General features: G+C 37.9%; 1 protein-coding gene across 10 annotated transcripts in view; it reads right to left on the minus strand.

The window, feature by feature from the left end:
- Positions 1 to 4,940: 4,940 nt before the first annotated feature.
- The window catches only part of KATNIP (katanin interacting protein), a 72,852-nt gene continuing 58,484 nt past the window's right edge, over positions 4,941 to 19,308 (minus strand). For 6 of the 10 annotated variants that reach the window (XM_083800791.1, XM_083800794.1, XM_083800789.1 and 3 more), the window contains 8 exons: positions 18,637 to 18,794; positions 18,278 to 18,342; positions 16,330 to 16,440; positions 13,471 to 13,610; positions 10,906 to 11,007; positions 10,095 to 10,252; positions 7,643 to 7,731; positions 5,691 to 7,507 (listed from right to left, as the gene is read on the minus strand). In XM_083800791.1, the coding sequence (XP_083656917.1) occupies positions 7,440 to 7,507; positions 7,643 to 7,731; positions 10,095 to 10,252; positions 10,906 to 11,007; positions 13,471 to 13,610; positions 16,330 to 16,440; positions 18,278 to 18,342; positions 18,637 to 18,794 (891 nt within the window). In that variant the 3' untranslated portion in view covers positions 5,691 to 7,439. The other 4 variants (XM_083800797.1, XM_083800792.1, XR_014572889.1 and 1 more) reach the window with 3 other exon arrangements.

Raw genomic sequence — 19,308 nt, forward strand, 5'->3', positions numbered from 1 at the left:
CTTAAACACATCTAAGCACATACAACTGAAGAACAAAACAGGTTGGTTGCACCTGAAAAAGAATGAGTTTAACCAGGACCTTCAGGACTATTTTGGAAAAGAGGAGTGGCTTTGTAAGCATAATGATGTAGCTAAAAAACAGACACGACAAAATAAGCTAAAAGTGTGTAAGGAAAGGTGCATCAAATACTGTAGTGCACGTATGTGCAGTACCTATAGCACCGGTGAAGCCATTACCAAGCAGCATATTAAGGTCTGGAGTCCACATTTTTTGAAAAATATTGGAAGAGTTTCAGCAGCTTCAGTCCATCTTAACAGGAGATCTGCTCCTGTTAGCACTCAGCCTCCTGTATCAGCAGCCCCAGACCATTGAGGCCAGCCTACAGTATCCATGTACAGCATCTGCTCACACCAGTGCTGGTTTGGATTCAAGCCACTTGCTGTATTCCCTGGGCCAGTATAGAGCTGCACCCAACAGCAAGGACTGGCAAAGCAGATAGCAAGAGGTCAGGGTTGTCTGCTTGCAAGCAGCTCACGATGCTGTCAGCCTCTCCAGACATCCACTGACTGGTGAGCAGCTGTTGACCCTGAACAGCAGAGGTGTTTTGGACCGTGCTTGCAGCTGTCTGGCTAACAGTGTGCCACAAAGATGTGAGGAGACCACTTGGGTGCTGAAACAACCAAGGAGACAGTGAGAGGATGTCAAGACTACTCCATTGCTGGTCTCCTTAGGCCGATGGAGTACAACTGTCCCACAAAAACCTCTAAAGTTAAAAATGCTATTGTGAGAGCTTAAGCTTCTCCATATTCCCAGAATTGAACTGCAGGAGTAGGGAAATCAACAACATAAATGGAGCAGATGCTCCTCTCGCCACCCATTCCTGCTACTTGGAGGAGATCAGACAATGAAAAGCTGAAAGCAGGATAAAATACAGGCCATTACAAAACTGCAAATCTTCCACACAGCATAAAAATATTTATGGAGTTTTCATAACCATTTTTCTTCTTTCTCAGTCTATACTCCAGAGCAGAAGCACAAATGCTTCTGAAGTCCCTGAAATGCTTCTATCTTGCAGAGAAAAAGCCCTTACCTGAATCAAGGGTAAAATGGAATCCATCTGCTTCCCAAGTCAGAATTGGGATGTCAATACAGCACTTCATATTTGCTTTTACCTGACTTCGGCTGTGCAGTGAGCTTTTGCTGGAAATGTAAGGGGATTTAAAAACTCAACATTTAACCTCTCCCACCCATGGCTTTCATTCTCACATCATCACTGGCAGTGAGCCCTATCCCTGGCCAGTCCAGAGTAGACACAAAATGCCCTATGTTGCCAGGTGCACCAGAACTCTGTCCAACCTCACAACACTCAGTCACTCACTGGTGCTGTCAGGCTCCAGTAGATGTTACAAGCCTGGCATGCATCCTGGAACTGACAGGATTAAGCATGACTATGGGGAACAGCATATCACTTGGACCCAGCAAAACTCAGCAGGACCAGGAAACCTTATAGAAAACACCACCACTAATGTGGTGGTGTAATTTTATGGCCAGGTTCTGACAGCCTAAGCTACAAGAAGAGCTCAGTTTAACTTGGCTGCTGTATGCAGCTTCTCATGTAGCTCTTCTGGTTTCATCCTCCAAAATGAGGATGACTCCTGAGCTTTCATGTCTTATATGCTGTCTTTTATACTGTCTACATCCCAGCTTGCTCCCTTGCCCATAGATGGGTGCTTCTCACCAGCAGAATTTAAATTCTACTGTATTAAACCACCAAAAGGAAGAAATTGGAAAACTGAAGTTGTAGGCCTTCCTAGGCATCCTGGTTTCCAGATTCCACTGTGAAGACTTATCAAAGTATCTTTTTAAAGATCAAAAATTATGCAGCATGACATGCTTTTCCTTACAGATTATTTCTTTGTCCTCTGCCCTTCTGGGACAAACTCATTTGTTATTTTGACTTAACCCCTTTGAAGCAAGTCACTATGGGTAAAGGTGAAAAACTATGCCTCAAAAGTTTTTGAATGGCCCAGAAATTGAACTGGGCTTAAGTTCAATGATTGATATTAAACGATTCAGCCAGAGTTCATATTAATCCTCCTTTTTCCTTTGTCATGCTTTTGACAATGTCAAATGATGTGTTATTGCTGCTTGAGCATTATTTGTGCTGGAATTCTGACATTACTTGACATTGACTGAAGCACTCTGTGGGGATTTTCTTGATCGCATGTTTAGTCGTCTTCTTTTCCCTCTTCCAAATGCTTCTCTGACATGAATGTACTTGTGACTAGTTGGCTAAAAAAGTGAAAAAAAATGAAATAAAACTTAATTCTTCCTCTGAGTCACTATGGAAATGAGCCTAATAAGGGCTGACTAGGACACAATTATCTTTGGTTACATAAAGGGTCATCACATCTCAGCTCCAATTAGAAAGGCACATACTGACATCTCCTACACTATAGAGATTAACGAAGTATTTTCTAAACATTATGAAACTTTCTGTATATGACTGACCAGTATCAAGGACTTTATTAAGCCTTGCCTTGGTGACAGATGCCATGCCAGAATAGACAGTAGGTTGGCAAACCCTTCTGTCAGCCAGAGACAATGCAGAGGCGGATGTTCCACAACTTAACAAATTTTTGGAAATATTTCAATATTTCAATATTTATGCTCTCTCCACAGTGTGGCAATTGTGGGGAATCTCTTGAATGGGCAGAAGTTGCTGCTAGGAGAGGCCGACAATCTGTGTGCTAGGCTTGCTGCACTGCATATGAATCTCCAGAGGCAAAAGGTGTGAAAGCAGGCTGCAGTTACCAGCTGGCGGGAGAGGAAGTGGTGGCAGAGAAGCAGGGAAAGAGGAATTGTGACCCTGTGGATGCCTGGATGTTGTGCTGCACAAGAGGAAGGAAGTGATCAGCCACCTCTCTCAAAGTACAAGCCTCTACTTTTACCCATTCTTGCAGATCATGAGGACTGGCCCATGAACGTGTCCCGACAAGGCCACCTGTTAATTCAGTTTCCAAAAACCATCCCCATTATTCTCTATTGAATACAAGGCTTGATGGTGATGTAGCAGAGGCAGCAAGTGGAAGAGAGCAGCCTTAAAATACTTCTCATTCGGAGATTACAGCATTGTTCAGGACCCATTTGAGACTGGCCAAGCATTTTGCAAAAAAAAACCAAAAAAAATGGAGATTGCAAAAAATTAAAAAAACTGGAGACAGCTCACAGCATTAGGGTTGGAGAACCACTGTCTGTCCCACAGGATTTGAGATGCTCTGTAATCGATCAGATACAGAGAAGAGGGGTCAGCACAGAAAATCCTCTCCCTCTCAGACCCAATTCTCTGCATATTCAATGCAATTTTCTTAGAAGAACAGACAATGTGACGGGCCTCATCTCATCTGTAGACCACCTGTATGACAAATCTCTAATCATGCCTTAAGTCTTATAAAAAAATAATATTGCAATAGCCTCTCCTCTTCCAAGCACATATATTTATTATCTGTTCTTAGCTGTACCAATAATGCTTCTTTCGGCTCCTCCTCAATTTGTTTTGGAGTTTCATGTAACGGCTATCTGATTTGGAGAAAAATTAGAACTTGGTTCTTGGCAGAGCTACACGGGTAAGTGCACTGTGGGAGACAGCTTGAAGAACAACAGAAGGATTTTTTTGTCAATGCAGTTTGGAAAGAGCCTTTAATCAAAGTACAATATACTCGCGTACTTTAGTTTTTTTGTTGGCTTAACTTTAGTGATGACTGGATAAAACTCAGAAAAACAGTTTATCACTTGGGAATATGACAATGCTTATTCTGATTCATTCAAGCTCTGCCAATGCTCCCAAGAGAAGTCTTGTCACATGCATTATTCCAACTTCACCCTACTGTGATGAGTTGCACTTCCTGTTCTAGATATCCTGGCAATGAAAGGAAGCACTAGTGTTAGAAGATGCCTACAGGTTTAATAATTAATACAAATGCTTTTGTGGACAAGAAGCACTTTCGTTTACAGAAAACAAAGTTCTTAAGCAAGCTTTGTGAAAATGTGTTTTTATTCATATCTTTTACTTTTTAAGCAAGAACACTTGTCACACTAATAACAATACCAATAATTAAATTCCATAACAAATTCTATTGACATTATAAAGAAATAGACATCTGTTTTACATTTAGAAGTGCTTTGAATTTAGTACAAGAGACATTTTGTTGCTTAATCAATACACAAAAATCCAGGAACTGCATTACTATCTTCGGTCTTTACAGCTTAGCCAACAACAGCTAAGTATTTTATAAGCAAATATACAGACTACTGCACTCCTGACTTACTACAGAAAGGGAAGCAGCACATTTTGATTCTATATCAGGAGCTGCAATAGTGTATCTCTGATGTATAAAAGCATTTCAGAGCTTTCAGTTCTATCTGGAAACAACGAACGAGTTCTAAATAAGAAAGGTAGAACGTTCTATGAGATCTTACAAGAGATTTACAGGTTGTCACCACTGACAAATTTTCAGTGAAAAGCACATTTGCATAGCTAGAAATCCTGCAGCATGACAATTTGGTTAGAATTTCTGGTTAAATGACTACACATTCAGGGTATTCTGTATTTTAAAAATGCAGTTCACTCCTTACCATCTGCTAGTTAAAATGCATTTACCATTTCTCAAAAAGGTTGATACATTGCTGGCAGTTGGTCTCGGTGGTGCAGTCCAGGGGTACAGCCTCCTTGTTCACATAACCAAATGCAGGCAAAACTAGAGAAAAGAGCATTGTTCTGTAGCAGGAGAATATGTAGAGTACTAGTGGATGGTCCTTCAGAAAAAATTTTTGCTGTTTTTTTTTTTTTGTGAAAGTGAAATAATGAAAGAAATGGTTATTTCACTGAAAAAAAAACCAAAACACACCAAACAAACAAACCAAAAAAAAACTAGGCATGAGACAGCTGAAACTTCTTTATTAAACCTTGATAAACCCACTTCTGACCTCCATTTTCTAAAAACAGTCATCACACATCTGCACACCCAGTGGAACCTCTTCTGATATCATAGACAGTGTCAGCAACTAGAGAGACATTGCATGAAAACAGAGTTGGCAGCCTAGACACAGAGAGGTAACAAATATTTCTTATAAGTGCATTTCCCAAAGAACTATTTACAGGATACTTCATCAGTAACAAAGCAGACACCTCCTCCTAATGTGAAGCTTTGCAACCAACCAGCTAGGATTTCAAAGTTAAAGCTTAAGAAATACACTAAAAGACCTCATTATGACCATCATGCTTCACCCAAGTTCTTGGTACTTTACAGGAACAGTTGTCAGTTAGCAGTGAGGTTCTCACTCATTCCTATATGTTTCTTCCTCTACGGATTTTCAATTAAGAGATGGGAGAAAATTCAGACAGTGTAGATAATAACAATAAAAGAACCTGAAAACTAAATTCATGCTTTAAATTTCATTACTGAAGAAAATTCTCCTTTAGCAAATAAAGCTTCCTCTCATAAGACATGAAGTGGTTCAGAAAACACAGAACAACTTCCATTTAGGTGATGCGTATCTTGGAGAGCTAGATGACACGTATCTAGGGCTGGATGTATTCAGGACTTTCCAGCCACCATCCCATGTTATCTCTTCCTCCTCTGCAGTCCTTTTTCACATATGCAGGTTTTGGGACGCAAAGCTGTTAAGGAAAATTAAATGCTGTTTAAACAATGCTCCTGTATTAACACTGAAGGCCCAGACTAAAAGGAGGAAGAAACATCTCCATTTCTATATCCAACTCAGAATAAAAGTTAAGCTACTCTTTTCAGTAATATATCTTACATTGACAGTGAGTGATGCCAAATACTTCCCCATAGAAAAGAAGATCTCAGAGTGACAGACTATGGAACAGTATCCAGCTGAATAGGCGTGAGGAAGTAATTTAATTTGTTACTCTGTTTCTCAATGGAGGCTGAAGATCATTTATAGATACACACACAAGTTTTGGTCCCAGAACTGACAGCACAGGGGCTCAGAAAAGAAGGCAGAAGTCAAATCAGGTCATACGGGAAGCAGTGGCAGAACAGCACAAACTGTGGTTCCATTTCAGAGCACAGAGCACTAACGCTAGCTCTTTCTTGTGTATCATTCCTCACCAACATTTGGATTTACCATTTTACATGAGTGATCTGGCTTCAGAGACTAAATGGGATTGTCACAGGTTTCGGATTATATTTAGGGAATAGGATGGATATAGAAGAAATAAAGGAAGATAAGGGATGGGGCAACAAGGTGAGGTAGAAAAGCAACATCTGAAAGCAATCCTGGCAAAATTACTTCCATCTTTCAACAAAGAAGATCGTCTGACTCCAGAGACATCAGGAAAATCTTTTTCCCCCAAAAAAAGTCTTATGTAATCACTTTCCTGGGGAACCTGGTCTGAACTCAATGTTGGTCCTGTTCTAATTAGGAGGTTGGACAAGAGCCCTCCCTGAGGTCCCCTCCAACCCAAATTATTCTATCACTAAATGATAAATTAGTATTATTAACCCCTGTGTCTGATACCAGTAAGTACTATAGAGGTGACAGGGGACAGAAGTCAATAGGCAATCCTCAACAGACAACCTCACAGTAAGAGATGAGGACTGGCCCATCTTTAGGTGGCAAAAAAGGCCTTCTCCTTCCTTAATATCTGGACAACAGATGTGACAGCAATGGCAATGATACCCTATAGCTTGTAAAGTGTAGCTACGTCTGCACTACAACCCAGGATGTCATTACTACAGACACAGATATGTGCAAGATACTTCTGACACAACCAGTGCTAATGTATTAATATTTTGAAGATATATTTGCACTGGCGACAGCACTTCATATCCTTTTACAGAATTGTTACTAAAAGCCATCAAATACTTATGAAACACTTTTTAGAGAAACTAACTAGAGAAATTGCCATGGTTGTGGGAGAAGAACAATCGTGAATATACCAGCTTGGTTGAGAATTTGTAACGTATTAGGGAGCTATCCTGTATAATTTACAATGACAGGGACTCTTCAGACTATAAACACAATCTACCATTCCTTCTTGGGGAAGAAAAAAAAAAGCAAAAAAAAAAATAAAACCAGGCTCTTTAGTTATCACTTTGTAAGACAAAAGACCAACAAGACAGACAGTGTGAGGAATAGGGTCAACACTTTTTCATCCCTATTCCATTTATTGTGATTTTAGATTTGCTTGAGGAACAACAAGCAAGTAGTTCTAGGACACATATGCATCATCTCTAAAGCTGCTTAAAAGGCCAGTGGGGATGCAACAAGCTTATTACTCCAAAAGCTATCTTTGGACCTGTTTGGACACTATTTTTCAGTTTACCTTAAGTCAGTTTCTTTCCTGAGGACTTCTGTTTATGTGTTGGTATAAGCTACAACTACATGCCACATAGGCCATTGATTTATTTCATCCACGTTCAGAGTTAGATACAGAATAAAAATCCATCAGAGTATGACATTCATGTTTGCTTTTTCCTAAGAAAAAGTAGAGCTAAATAAATAAAAGAGGTGTAAGTCTTCCCATTTTTCCCAGCTTAGGTCTTTAACAATGTTTATTATCCATACTGTCTTTGTAGAAAATGAGCAGAAAATTGTAAAGACAGAACTAACCTGGATCAGCCGCAACCTGCTTCATTTTGCTGTTTGTGATAATCTGATTTTCATTCATCATTCGTACATCCTGATCTCCCATATGATTGCTGAAAAGATTAAAGTCAGTACAATAACCGAAATAATCAACATTTTGTAAGGCTATGATTGTCATGGAAAAGGTTACCAAATAAGTTACTTAGGTCCAGGAGGCTTAACAGAAATAATACAAAAAACACAAACAAACAAAAAAAAACACTGAAGCACAAACACATCATGAGACTATATAGAAAGGCAAGGCATTCTGTCTGCATCTACCTGAAGTTGGTTTTTTTGTTTGTTTTTTTGTTTGTTTGGTTTGGTTTTTTGCCAATTTTAACTAGTGGCATATGTAGCAGTAGGCACACATTCAAATATAAACATCAAATTCATGCTACAATTTTCTTGCCTGCTTATACAGCTTGAACCACAACAACCAAAGAGAGATTTTACATTAGTGCTGTACAAAGAGGGTATAATGTTAAGTTCCATACAGGGATTTTATTTTGTAATGTTGATATAGTATTACTTGCAAAATTCCTGCAATACTTATTTATTGTGATAAGTTTTGTTTACAGGCTGCCACAGAATTTTAAGATTTTTTTTTTTATGTGAAAGAAACAATAAATTCAAAGTTAAATTAAATTACAGAAAAAAAAATGTAAAGAAAACAACACTAACATCTCCCCTTCACACAGATGAAAACAAAAAATCCATGCCTTTGATTTTTTTATTTTCTTTACAAATACTACACACAACATGCTTCTATTCTTGCAGAAAAAAATTAATACCTCTCAAACCAACACAGTGCAACAGGAGAAACAATACTGGAGCAAATCAGAATTTACATCACTGATGATAACATGAGACTTAAGTTCAGGGTTCATAAAATATTACCAATGACGTGTGAAAGTCAGAAGTACCAACATATAAAAGCTCAAGAATACACACATTTTTAAAAAATATATAGATATAGTAGATATCTATGTTTTATTGCCAGAGTGCCCTATGTTTTAGTGGGGTAGCATAAGGGAAAAGAAGGAATAGAAGACTGCAAAACAAGCTAAGAAGGAAGACCAAGAACATTCCTGCACAGGAATTCTAGGAGAAAAGACTGCATATTTTTGACTGGAAAACAGATCATGAATTGTGTGAGACCATAAAAGGATTTCCCTCTTAAAACTTAAATCAATAGATACGTCTTTTAAGCATGTGTAAAGGAAGTTATGTGAAGGAGGTCTATAACTACAGGTGGAACTTCCCTGCTTCCAATAAAATAATACTCAAAGATGTTAAAATGAAGATGTTAAACTGAAGAAAGTAAAAGTTCATTTCTCCTTCTTCCCGTATCCCACTGAAAAATTCCTCAAAACTTGTATTTCCTCAGGATATTTTTCATTTCAGTAACTTCTTCACTTGAAAAACTGTTTACCGCCAGATTTTACCATGACACCACAGCCACTTGTACAAAGCACGAGTCTAACACAATACTTCCAAACAATAATAATCTACTTTAACATCTGGCATTGCCTGTGGCCCACACCACCTGTGCACTTTCCTGTGCTTTAGAGAAACAAAGGAAATCCCTGTAAGCAAATGTGAACTTCTACTGTGAGTCAGGATAGCTTACATTCCTTCCACTTATTTTTAAATATTTTAATATTCTTCTGAATGAATATGTCACTTCTAAATGCAAAACTGTTGCCTTTTTTCAAGTTATGTATGTGCAAGACATTCTTCTTTTTAACTGTGCAATGTATAAGCAAGTATTTATTTGTATAAGCTTTAAATTTTTCACTTTTTCGATCACATTGAATATACATTTTTCTTTCAGCCTTCATTTTCCTTGCTAGGGACTGTTTTTTAGGCCCTATCAGTCCTGATCTTCAGAACAAAAGTGTATTTTTCATCACATTTGCTGTGAGATCCCCAACTTGCTGGTTTCAAAGTGTTAGTCCTCAGAACCCAATTCATTCTCATTTAATAGTTCACTAGAACATTCATAAAATAATAGATTTCTGGTTTTTGAATTAGTATTTGTGAAAAATCAGAGGACTTTTTCTTTACTTTTGATATTTGATCGTTATTTGTTATCACCCCCCCCCCCCCCCAACATAGTATCATTGGGATTTATTATTTCTTCTCTAAGGAGACCTAGCTTCTTTACTTCGTCTTTATTATTATAGGCTGCCATGAAAACACATTTAAATATGAGACAATAATCCTAATAAATGCTAAAAAATGCTTAGAAATAAAGCTAGAGCTAGCATTTTTGTCCTTTTATGTAAAAAAAAACAACTATTGTTTATTAACCATTAAATGGGGTTGAGTATGCTTTATAGGGAATTTTTATACCTATTTGTGTACTCCTAACATTAGTCGCAAAAACATTTTTTGAAAACAACACTCTTCCAGTCAAGATCCACCCACATACCTAATAACACTTCTCTTCTGATGGCAAATCTTTTCATCGTCTGTAAAGAGAATGGTATGGTATGGGACCACTGGGTCACAGGTTGGTAGGATGCCTGACACGACATGGTTCACCATATCCAGAATCCCATTGTACACAAGCAAGTCATCCACCAGAAGCTAAAGATATTAAAAAAAAAAAAAAGCAAACAAACAAAACAAAAAAAAACAGATTTAAAAAAATTCTTGGAATCACTTTTAGCAGTCTTCTCAATGAAATAACTAAAAATCATTTTGCACTATTAGTTTCAGAAGTCCAGTCATTACTTTAGTTTTTGTCTGCCTAAATTTCCATTTTGTTCCATTTGCTGGTGGTTTTTGTCCCCCCCCCCCAAGTTTTTGTCTTCTTACTGGTATTTCTAATGAAGCTTTCAAAAAGGTACTCAAAATGTATTTCATGCTTTATGTAATTGCCCTTCTATTAACTGGAGCGAATCACTCTTAAATCTAGGAATTAATGAATCTCAACTCACTTCAACTGTCCAAAACCTGTGTTTGTGGTTTAAATCAGTATTACAGACCTGTTCTATAGTAACTAGAGAAAAAAAAGCATTATCCTACCTTAAAACAATTATATAATTATTAAAAACATCTGATAAACAGGACATGTGACTTGCAGAGGTTAATCACTTCAATATTAAATACAGTGTTAAATGATACAAATCCCTTTCTTTGAGACTATATAGAATCACACTGAAGTAAACTGAAAAAAGTGCAGAAATTATGGCAAGATGATTCACCAAAAGAATAACAAGGCATACAAAATTACTTACACCAAATTCCTTCACACCTCTCTGAGGTGTTTTGGCATAATTCCACAACTTGATCATTGAAACAGTAGTAGGTACATCAAATATAACATATACCCTATTCACCTGCAAAAGAGAATTCATTTATATTTTAGAGCACAAATCCCCCAAAGATAAGTCTCATACAAGTTTCATCAAAATTGGTCTGCATTTAAAGAGATATAGCTAGAGGGCAGAAATCTGATAAGGATTTAAGTTCAGCTATCATCTCTGTTGATAATTCACAGATGTTGCCTCTTCTCCAGAGCTGCCCTCTTAAATGTACATTAACTCAGCAGATGATATCTGCATCTGAGCTTGTCATTCAGGACTGCTAATCACTTGGGAGAGGGGTAGAGAGACACTTTTAATGAGTATTACATCAACAAAACACAGACATGGGCTTCAGCATGAGACAAGCTGGCTATGAACGGAATCCATCTTCCTACTTGCAACACTAAAATTTCTCCTATATCCCAACAAAACTCTAAGAGAAGTTGTGCACCCCACACAAGTTGCAAAAACAGGTACACAGTCAACTCTCCTAATGCTTGCCAAATAATTATTGCTTGACATACTGTTCATTTTATCTTCAGGTGACATCAGTGTCAAGATGTTAAGAACACAGATTAGGTCACGGGAACAGCTAATTCTATGGTATTCCTTTTATGAGTTACTATATCAACTTTAGGCCAATGTATCCTATGTTCCCCCTCTAGCATCCTCTGTAGTCTTAATCCTTCAATGTTTTGTAGAAGATACTGTTATTTGTCTTAAATCACTATGTATTTTTTGTACTGAAGAAAGAGAGGTAGATGTCAATAAAGCTGCTTTTATGTATGTTTTTCCAGGAGAAAATTTGGGCTAAAATGTCCAAAGACAATTGTTAGTGTCATAGAAAATGAAAAATTTGATGGAAAATGCATTCAAACAAACAAAGTATCAGTAAAAGGGTAACAAAGAATTCAAACCAAACTTATGTTAGTAATAAATCTCTAAAATTTTATAAGTAGAAAGGAAGATAAATTTGGAAAGGAAAAGAAAGTCCCATTATATAATTTTTTCCTAAAGCTTTCAAATTTTCCAATGTAGCAAAAAGTTAATTCAGCTTTCTAGACAACTGGAATGTTTCAAAGCAAGCTAACAATGAGGATACAGAAGACTTGGTTCAGCGTCCCAACTATAGACAATGATCATTAATAGGCTGCTTGCTTAATCCATTTGTACTTGCTGGCTTTGCAACCAAACCACGGAAGATGGCAGAGAGGAAAGAACTATATGGATCTTGAAAAGGTATCACTCGCTACAGGTTAAGTACAGAAAGGGCCATTACATTGCTTACTTGTCCCTCCTGCATATCACATATTAGTGTTAAAAAGGGTAAACAGATAATATCTTATCTACGGTACTTTGGTGCCAGACATGATGACACAAAACATTGTATGGATCTGTGCTAGAACCTCAGGCATTATTTTCCTTTTGCCAAAATGAAATAATCTCTGCAATAATGTTTTTATAAGGACATTAACACATGTCAGACATGCAAACTCAGATGGTTGTCAAATCAACCATTCACGATGCTACAATAGGTATCTGTGCATCCCGAGTTAATTACCAGGTTCAAGATGTGGGATCTAGACCCTAGGAACCTCAGGCATTACACAGAACTTCCATTTTCCTAAGAAACACAAGCAGTCAGTATTCCCAAGTATAATTAAAGTTTTATCTTAACTATACCCACTGCATTACATCATCAAATAATATATGAATTATTTTCAAAACTGACTTAATTCTTTGCTTATAGTAGCCTAAATAAATAACTGTAATATATGCTGTAAGGACTTTTTCCAACACAGTAAGCTATAGCACATCACACTTTAGGTTTACATTTTATTACTTTTGAAATCTGTCCTCTAAGAAACACATCTTAACGATGTCCAAAACAGCCCAATGCAAAAAATGTTCTCTCCCAAAAACAAAGTCAGAACCCATCTAAGTTTATCTGCTTTTCCTGTTTAGATATTTGGTACACCATATTTTAAACATGCTGCTTCTAAAAGGGCTCAATCACTTGGAGCTCTAGGACATGAAATACTATGCCTGTCATGCCTAATTTATGAATTTGAATTCAAGACAGATAATGAGGTTTGAAGAAATTCTAATTACCGTAACAAAATTTATCGCCTTTTTAAAAAATGGTTTACAATTTTAGCACATTCTCACTTGAAAGGTGTTTACTGCACAAAACACACATATTAAGCTGTTTTACCAGTAACATTATCAGAGTAGCTGAAAAAACATCTATGCAACGTCTAGAAATTATTTTGCTATTGCATCATAGAAATAATAAGGAGGTTACAAAGGTGGGAGATCTATTCCGCTGCTATCTGTTCAGTGAAGAGAAAGTGGAATAAAGAGAATGTCTTCTGACAGGTAGCCTAATTTACTAATATCAAATTTACCTAAAGATTATGTATGTTTTCCCTTTCTTTTATGCTTCTGGCCACATCTATGCACATCATTACAATGGAATGAAAAGGGAAAATGTACCAAACCAGGAAGAACTGGTGCAAGCCACATATGTCTGCCATCAGTTGTGTTATTTACTCTGTCAATGAGTTTGTCTGGAGTTCGGATATCTCCGGATACATCTTCCAAAACATTGACACTATCTGGAAAAGCAGCAATATCTGAAAAAAAAGCTTTAAGTTTAAATAACTGTAAAGGACATTTCAGAAACAAAATACTTAAAAGGTCATGCTTGCTCTTCCAGACTCCATGAGCAAGTTTTCTACAATAGAGCTGTAAAAATTGTAAAATACTCCAAGTAGTTTACTTAGGTAGCTGAGGAACTTGAGAATACATTTTTAAAAGCAGTAAAACTCTTACTGATTCTGGCATTCAAAATTATGTTTAAAATAGGAAATTAACTAGCTGCATTTCATTTATTTTAAAGTACATCTTCATGACTTCATCAATAAGTTCCCTTATCAGAAATAGGCACTTCCCAGGTGTTGTTTTATTTATTTATTTTGTGACAAAGTTCCACTCTTTTTTTAGCACAAACATGTAGAAACGCATATGAAAGACACCTTAAGAAAAGTATCCTTGTAGAAGAGAGTCATCAGTCTGACTCCATTTTCCTGAAGTTCCTCAATACTTCTGATAAAAACCATTAACTGTCTAATAAGGCCTTCTTTCATTTCTTTGAGAGGGAAAGATTAAACCTTCTATAGGCTTTCTGTATAACTAGACTTTCTCTGTAAGAGAATCTTTCAGTTTAAAACGTATGTATGTTAAAGACATGCAAAGAAATGTGGATGGATGGCATTGTTTTCAGAATTACAAGTCCCTAGCAAGCTAGTTTGATAGACAATAGTTTCCCCTTCTTTTGCTTTCTAGAAGGCCAGAGTCTCTCAGTATTTATACGGAATTTAAGAAATAGCACAGAAATGACTCAGCTATTTAAGAAAAGCTTGCTTCAGACTTGGTGCCTGAATTATCACACGTAGTACTACACTGAGACAGATGTGCTTTTTCTGGGATCCTAATATATCCAAGAAACACTGCTGTACAAGCAGAAACAGGTGATTATTCCAAACTAGCTGTGCTATCTTTACCTGGCATTGTAAATACGTACAAGACATACTGTAAAGGCATACAATTTAAGTTAAAAATCCCCTGATCTTAAAAACAAACTATTAACACTTCAATTTCAAAATGTTTCTTCTCCATCACAGGTTTGGAGATTTCAAGTTCATCATGCACCATAAAATACATAAATAAAAATGTTTCTCAGAAAAGAATCTTGATTTTTTTTCACTGTAATCTCTATTTATAAGGCAATAAGGATCTGTTGAGACATACAATTCACACAGCATCAATGCTTTTATCATTTTTAGTTGGTTAAGAAACACTGTTTTTACAATGTGATTGAACAACATCAGTTCTATATGGGGGTATACACTTCCAGCTCTGTAAGATTCATAGAACCAGACAATGGTTTGGGTTGGAAGGGACCTTTAATGATCATCTAGATACAACCCCACTGCCGTAGGCAAGAACACCTCCGCCCAAGTCCACGCTGCACAAATCCCATCCAGCCTGGCCTGGGGCACTGCCAGGGATAGAGCTTCTCCGGACCAGCCAGTATCTAGCCACCCTCATGGTAAAGAATTTTTTCTCGATATCTATTCTAAATCTTCCCCCTTTTACTTCAAAATTACCTCTTGTTCTGTCACTACACACCCTGGTCTCTCCTCATCTTCCTTGTATGCCCCCTCTAAGTTTTGGAAGGCTGCAGTAAGGTCTCCCTGGAGTCTTCTCTTCTCTAGGCTGAACAACCCCAACTCTCAGTCTCTCTTCACTGGAGAAGAGCTCCAGCCCTCTGATCATCCCTGTGGCCTCTGCTGGACCTGCTCTCTAACAGATCCCTGTCTCTTGTGCTGGGGCCACAGAGCTGAACGCAGGGCTCCAGGTGGGGTCTCATGAGAGGACAGTAGATGGGGAGAATCCTCTCCCTTGCCCTGCTGGCCACCATACTTTTGATGTGGCCCAGGATACAGGTGTCTTTCTGGGTTGCAAGTGCACACTGCCAGCTCATGTCAAGTTTTTTCATCTACCAGTACCCCCACATCCTTCTCTGCAGGGCAACTCTCTACCCATTCATTGCCCAGTCTGTACTGATGTTTGGGATTGCCTCGACCCAGGTGCAGGATCTTGCACTTGGCCTTGTGGAACTTCATGAGGTTTGCACAGGCCCACCTCTCAAGCCTGTCAGGGTCCCTCTAGTGGTCAGCTGCACCACTCAACTTCATGTCATCCACAAATCTGCTGAGGGTGCACTCAATCCCGCTATCCCTGTCAAAGACATTGAACAGTACCAGTCCCAATACGAAATGCTTAGGGACACCACTCCACCTGGTCTCCACCTGGACAATGACATGTTGACCAATGCTCTTTGGATGTGGCCATCCAGTCAATTCCGTATCCACCAAATGGTCCATCCAACAAATCCATGGCTCTACAACTTAGAGACAAGGATGTCATGTGGGACCATATCAAAGGTTTTGCACAAGTCCAGGTAGATAACATCAGTTGCTCTCCCCTTGTCCACCAATGCTGTCACTCTGTTGTAGAAGACCACCAAGTCAGTCAGGCATGATTTGCCCTTTGTAAAGCCGTGCTGGCTGTCTCCAGTCACCTCCCTGTCTTCCATATACCTTAACATGGTTTCTAGGTCTACCTGCTCCATAAGCTTACCAGCTACAGAGGTGAGGCCAAATTTAGTTGATACAGAGTGCTGAAGTGCAATTCTTCAGTGGCCCTGATTACTATGAATCTTTCAGATGTGTCCTTCATACCATCTATTGGTTACCCATGGAACATTGAATCAAATTCAAAGGATACTATTTTCAGTCAGTAAGATTTGGTCTCCATGTTCATTGAACAGCTCCAGTCCATTCAAACCAATGTAGTATGGATCACCCCAAGTAGTCAGAAGCTGAAACTGAAAAACAACTGAAAAGCAAAGAGCTATTAAGGAAAATTTTGATGCTGATACTTTATCCTAACAGAACATTTATCTTGCACTTTTAAAAATGACTGTGCAACACACATCTCAATGTTAGACATTCTCATCTGCAGTGTATGAGATGCTTCTGATACTACATGGACTGTTTAGCCAAATACCAAAGTAGGCTACATATTTATAACACAGATTTACAGCTCTGGAAACCTGAATACTTTGGATGCTGTCACCTTATCTCAGCTTAAAGGAGTTGAACAGATGCAAGTTGTGCCATGCTTTTTGGCACCAAGTTTGGATGGCAGCTGCTTGCCAATTCTCTTTACAACTGGAGATACAGTCTGACAGATTAGTCAGGTCTCCTTGACACCACAGAATTTGCATTTCCTATTCAAATCCGAAAATTTCTGTTTGAAATAAAGACAAGCTTTTAGGAAAAAAAATCACAATTCATCCTTGTTTCCAGAAGTGGCCAATACCTAATGCTTTCATAAAAATATAAAATACTTAAGAAACATTAGTAGACAGATATTGTAGAGTATGCAGCCATCAAGAATTTCTTTTTAGTCCCTAAAAGAGCAACTTAATCCCTGAAGAGGGAAGAGGTGTTTTTTTAATACTCTCAATACACATTATAACAATCCTAACTTTTCTTAATGTCTATAGAAGTCCAATCATTCATGATCCTTCTTCTTTGAAGTGACATCTTGTAGCAACAAGTTCCATTATCTAGTTATAATATGGGTGAAAAAATGTATTGTTCACTGCAGACTTTACTATGTCTTAAACCTCTGTGAATAAACTATTTTATTTTCAGAGAAAAAGTCTGTCATTTCTAATACTGAGAATACACGCACAAAAATGAAAATCTGCAGTTGGAACAACTACATAAAAGTCTATCTACTTACATTCACATATGCTCATGTATGTTCTTCTTGTAGATGAAGAACTAATGATTTTTTATTATTGTTATTTTTATTTTATCATTATTTATTTTTAAGTGTGTGACCTTCCTCATTATATATTGCAACTTATTAACACCACAGCTCTTATCTGGAGGCTTTATTGCCTTTCTACATTTTCTGAATACACCTTTGCTTGGTTTTGAATTGCATGAGTGATAACTGGCCAGCAAATATGCCCCTTCACTGAATGGCAGAAAACGTAATAAGATTGTGCGCTGTCCATTTCTCTATTGGAGCACCTATTTTTCTCTTTCCTCTACCCAGCCACTGATTTTCATGAAACGATCAGGAACTTAGTCTTGCTGAGACCTCAGTGTCTCTAAACATGGTTAGAATAGCCTAATGGATTTAAAAGGCCTGTCAAGTAGATGGATGGCATGAGAGGAAGTAGTATCACAAAAGGCTGAGCTTATTTAAGAAAGCTCAATGTTTCTGGCTTTTTAAACTTAACAAAAATGGCAAAAATATTACACAGTTCTGGTCAACACAGCCTTAACAAACACGTAAAATAAGACAAATTCCAAGAAACAGCAATGAGAACATTCAATGATACGCAAAAAATATGGACTACTTCTAGTTTTGACAAGCTGGCAGGATACTGTGCTTATGAACCTCTAGCTCTAGCTGGGGTGGATTCCAAAAGGGAGGAAAAAAAGCTACTGGAGCATTTTACTATAGGTGACACATTCTTATATTCTGTTTCATTTATTTACTCTTAATTCATACCTTTCTCATCATATTCTTGATATCTCAGTCATTTCTTAAAGCACCAGAAACTGTTGGATTCGAAACTGTCACGATTCACTACGTTATACAGAACACTTTGGAGTTATGTACCAAATAAGAAAACGACAGAGAAGGATACAACCACATGGCATTAATGGTGCTTCATAGTCCATACTAGCTTGTTCCGTTCTCTGTGAACCAGTCCTGCCAAAATGACCACGACAAAATAGTTTGTATGTACACTCTTGGGTCATTCAGAAAAGAACAGAACAAACCCCAGAAACTAAGTCAAAACACACACCCCTCTGCTCCCCAGATTATGTAATAGATCATTCTCTGATCTCAGTAAAATACATTATATTTTCACCTAGATGCTCAATAAAATACATTATATTTTCATCTAGCTGCTACAGATTTGCTTCAAAAGAAAAATACAAATAAATATTGTACAGTTAAGAGAAACTACGTGGTTCAGATAATAAAAATATCCTACGTTACCTCTTTTGTACCCTATTAATCATCTGGGGCTGCAGATAGTCAAGGAAGAGAATTTCTTGGGCGAAGTCAAAGTGGCAGTTGCCTGGTCCCTTGCGGATAAGAAAGCCCTCCGGTGGGGAGATGCTGTGACCATCCAGCGTTACATGGACTACCTTAGCCTTGTTTAAAAAAAATAACATAACATAAATCCAATGCAATAGCATTCACTTCTGAGGCTCAAATAATTGTTTCAGTAATTTTGATGCATTTATTCCATTCCTCTGTAGTATCACATCCTTTGGCCTTAACCAGAAGACACCAGTTGCAACCCACAGTGTGCAATCCAAAGCATCACAGGTGACACTGACTGAACTGTTGAGATTGATGGGGATGGCAGAGGTTGAGGATGCGGGAAGAAGAAAAAGATTGGAAGAGCTCCTCAATTACTGCACCCCCCTAGAGCTCAGCAAACTGACGCTTTGTGAGCTGCAGCAGTACACCCATCAGACTGGACAGACTCAGCTTTCAAGACAGCGTGTGTCATCTGGGGAGATGGTTAGTTACTCATTGTGCAGCTGAATGCAATGCTAGCTCGGGCCTGACTGCTCAACCCTGGCTGAAGCTAGCCTTTAAGAAATCATGTAACCTGGTGATCTCTTGGGAGCAGACACACTTTCATGTCTCGATTCTGTT

Source organism: Anser anser, assembly GCF_964211835.1.
Source record: "Anser anser genome assembly, chromosome: 15".
In the NCBI taxonomy this organism is placed as follows: Eukaryota; Metazoa; Chordata; class Aves; order Anseriformes; family Anatidae; genus Anser; species Anser anser.